Source organism: Carya illinoinensis, chromosome 13 (assembly GCF_018687715.1).
Source record: "Carya illinoinensis cultivar Pawnee chromosome 13, C.illinoinensisPawnee_v1, whole genome shotgun sequence".
NCBI lineage: Eukaryota > Viridiplantae > Streptophyta > Magnoliopsida > Fagales > Juglandaceae > Carya > Carya illinoinensis.
In genome coordinates this window covers 11,757,715-11,761,304 of record NC_056764.1, presented here as the reverse complement: position 1 = coordinate 11,761,304, position 3,590 = coordinate 11,757,715, and the positions used below count along the sequence as shown (strand labels likewise).

General features: G+C 40.4%; 1 protein-coding gene across 1 annotated transcript; it reads left to right on the top strand.

The window, feature by feature from the left end:
* The first annotated feature begins 778 nt into the window (after nt 1–778).
* LOC122291439 (3-ketoacyl-CoA synthase 3-like) lies at nt 779–2,390 on the top strand. The gene has a single exon (XM_043099157.1). The coding sequence runs from the start codon at nt 843–845 to the stop codon at nt 2,247–2,249; it is 1,407 nt and encodes a 468-aa protein (XP_042955091.1). The 5' UTR covers nt 779–842; the 3' UTR covers nt 2,250–2,390.
* The last annotated feature ends 1,200 nt before the right edge of the window (nt 2,391–3,590 follow it).

Here is a 3,590-nt window from a genome sequence, read left to right as displayed (position 1 = left end):
CAAGGAAGGGAAAAAAAAAAAAAAAGAACATAAACACAAATAAATAAATTTACCTGAAAATAGGGGACGATCGTGAAGGAGAAAATGGCCAAGACAACGAAGATGAAGCGAGAAACCCAGTATTTGTTTGTTGGGACTGCTACTGAGACCAATGCTTTACCGAAGTTACTGGTCGACAAGTTCAATGCACTTTTTTTCTATTTTTTTTTAATCTTTTCTTTTAATCATTTTTTATATATTTTTAAAATGAAATATGAGTGACGTGGACAAGCCGGTTGCGCGCCGATTGTATTAGGCGCTTGCATTTATCATTTTCCTAATAATTAATAGGTGCATCTGGGGGTTGATAATCTTAGTTTATGCTCGCTCACTCTTATGAAGCTTCTAGTTTTACTTTATGCTCTTGCCACCTTGTATTTCCTGTTAATGGTGTGGAAGCAGTGGTTAATTAGTAATAGTGAATTAGTAGGTGCAACTGTTGGTTGATAATTTTCAACCAATAGGGAGAAATGCATATTTTTAACGAGTACGCAGGTTCTTTAACTTGAGTAAAAAGATCAAGAAGGAGAAAGTAATAGTTAATTAGCAGGTGAAACTAGTTAATAATTTTCAACCAGTGTTACACAGAATTTAAGTAGCCTTATAAATCAGTTCGTTGGGGAGTTGAGCGTTGAAAACGAGTCGTGCGTGCGTAATTAAAGTATTTTTTGCACCTCCAACTCCTACACTCTCATCACTCCCACTCCACTCCTTATATACAAGACTTCCATTTGGTTCCCACATCTAATACATCGGACTTCTCTCTCTCTCTCACACACACACACTCTCTCTCTCTCTCTCTCATGGAGCTTCTAGTTTTACTTTATGCTCTTTCTACCTTGTACTTCCTGTTAATGGTCTGGAAGTGGGTTGGTGCAAAAAGAGATCAAGAATGTTACATTTTGGACTACGAATGCTATAAGCCTACTGACGACAGAATGCTAGGCACGAAGTTCTGTGGGGAGATCATCACGAGGACAAAGAATCTCGGTCTCCTTGAGTGCAGGTTTCTCCTAAGAGCCATCGTCAGCGCTGGCCTTGGCGAGCAAACCTATGCACCAAGGATCATGTTCTCCGGCAGGGAAGACAATCCCACACTGTTGGATGGTATCTCGGAAATGGAGGAGTTTTTCGAGGACTGCATTGCAAATCTCTTGTCCAGATCAGGCATTTCCCCCTCGGAAATCGATGTACTTGTCGTTAACGTGGCCATGCTCTCCTCGGTTCCCTCTTTAAGTGCTAGGATTATCAACCAGTACAAAATGAGGGATGACATCAAGGTGTTTAATCTCACTGCAATGGGTTGCAGTGCCAGCCTTATTTCAGTCGACATAGTCAAAAACCTCTTCAAGTCCTACAAGAATTTGTTTGCACTTGTTGTGACTTCTGAATCTTTGAGTCCGAACTGGTATTCAGGTAATGATAGATCAATGATTCTTACAAACTGTTTGTTTCGTTCTGGTGGGTCTGCAATCCTTTTGACTAACAAAAGGGCAATGAGCAACCGAGCCATGTTCAGATTAAAGTGCCTAGTTAGGACACACCATGGGGCTAGAGATGAGTCTTACGGTTGTTGCATGCAAAAGGAAGATGAACAAGGAAGGGTGGGAATAAACCTTGGCAAGACTCTCCCAAAGGCTGCAACACGTGCTCTTGCTGATAACCTGAGACAGATATCACCCAAGATCTTGCCAATGAGGGAACTGGTTAGATTTATGGTTGTGAACCTTGCCCGGAAAATGAATGGAAGCTCCTCCGAAAAGACTACTGGGGCACCAAAAACGAAGGTGAACTTTAAGACTGGTGTCGACCATTTTTGCGTGCACACAGGTGGGAAGGCTGTCATAGATGGCATTGGGACGAGTCTTAATCTTAGTGAGTATGATGTAGAGCCGGCCAGGATGACACTGCATCGGTTCGGGAACACATCGGCGAGTAGCATTTGGTATGTGTTGGGGTACATGGAGGCCAAGAAAAGGCTCAAAAAGGGTGATAAGGTATTCATGGTAAGCTTTGGTGCAGGCTTCAAATGCAATAGTAGTTTGTGGGAGGTAATGAGGGATATGGGCGATGGAAATGTGTGGAAGGACTGCATTGATAGGTACCCAGTAAAGACTTCAGACAACCCTTTTATGGAGAAGTATGGTTGGATCAACCAGGAGATGGATCTGGATCCAAGCACCTTCAAATTAGTCCCTGACTATATATAAATATTAACCAAGCATGCGCGCAGCCTGAAAACATTGATCACTAATTTGGTTGTGTTCACTTTCCAATTCTTGATCATGCATGTTGTATTTTCAATTATTTTTCTGGGCACCAAAAATAAAAATAAAAAAAAGGTTTGTTTTGGTGCGAGAGTAAGAAGTTTCTTATTGCCGAAATCCTGGACCTTCCCGATATGTACTGCCACGTACCAATAGTTATATATATATATATGACCAGATTTGCTAGGTACAACTGCCGTATACAACCGTCGCGTAACCGGCTGATGTCAGCATAAAATTTAAAAAAAAAAAGAAAAAGAAAAGAAAAAAAAAAGAAGAAGAAGATAAGCCATTGGCTGAAACTTTTGAGTTTGGGATTTGATGCATTTTGTTTATTTTCCACTCACCATACCCACTGCCTCCAAAAGCTCATAAGCTTCAGTGGCAATTTCAATTCCATAGCGCACCAATGCCTCCAGAAGCTCCCGGCTGCCAACAAGAAGTTCACCTACACCTCCTTGCATTTCCATCTTTGACTGTTTGACCTTCTCACTCATCTGTGTTAATTTTAATTTTTTCGATTGTATACATATACTTAGGAATCTAGAAACCGACAATTTTCTCATGCATTTTCCAACGAAGACAAAGATTTGAATGAATTCGTTTTCAAATTATTTAATACTAAGGAGTGTCCTAAATGGGTTCCCAGACAGTCCATCGACGCATAAGTGGTAAGGATTGGAGGATAGGAAGGGGGAGAAGGTTGAGGAAGAGCTGATGTTGGATGTTTGGATTGGCGCACAAGCTGATTTAGCGTTTCTGGAAGCATGGGATACAGACTGGCGGGAATTAGCAGGACTGATGGAGAGAAGGAGAGGTGCATAATTCCCCTGCAGCATGTTCATAAGAGGTTGGAGAGGAATCGGATTGAGAGAATAAGAAGAGGAAAAAAAATAAAAATAAAAAGAGCACCATTTTGTTTCATTGCAGACGAAATGTAATATCTTATTTTTTCCAGGAAAATGATAAATGCAAGCGCCTAATATAATCGGCGCGCAACCGGCTTGTCTACGTCACTCCCATTTTATTTTAAAAATATATAAAAAATGATTAAAAAAAAGATTAAGAAAAGAAAAAAAGAAAAAAAGTACATTGAACTTGTCGACCAGTAACTTCGGTAAAGCATTGGTCTCAGTAGCAGTCCCAACAAACAAATACTGGCTTTCTCGCTTCACCTTCGTTATCTTGGCCATTCTCTCCTTCACGATCGTCCCCTATTTTCGGTAAATTTATTTATTTGTGTTTATGTTCTTTTTTTTTTTCCTTCCTCGTTCTTGATTTTTA

What these genes read in the sequence shown, in the direction of transcription:
- LOC122291439 (XM_043099157.1), top strand. Translation starts at nt 843, where the DNA reads ATGGAGCTTCTAGTTTTACTTTATGCTCTTTCTACCTTGTACTTCCTG.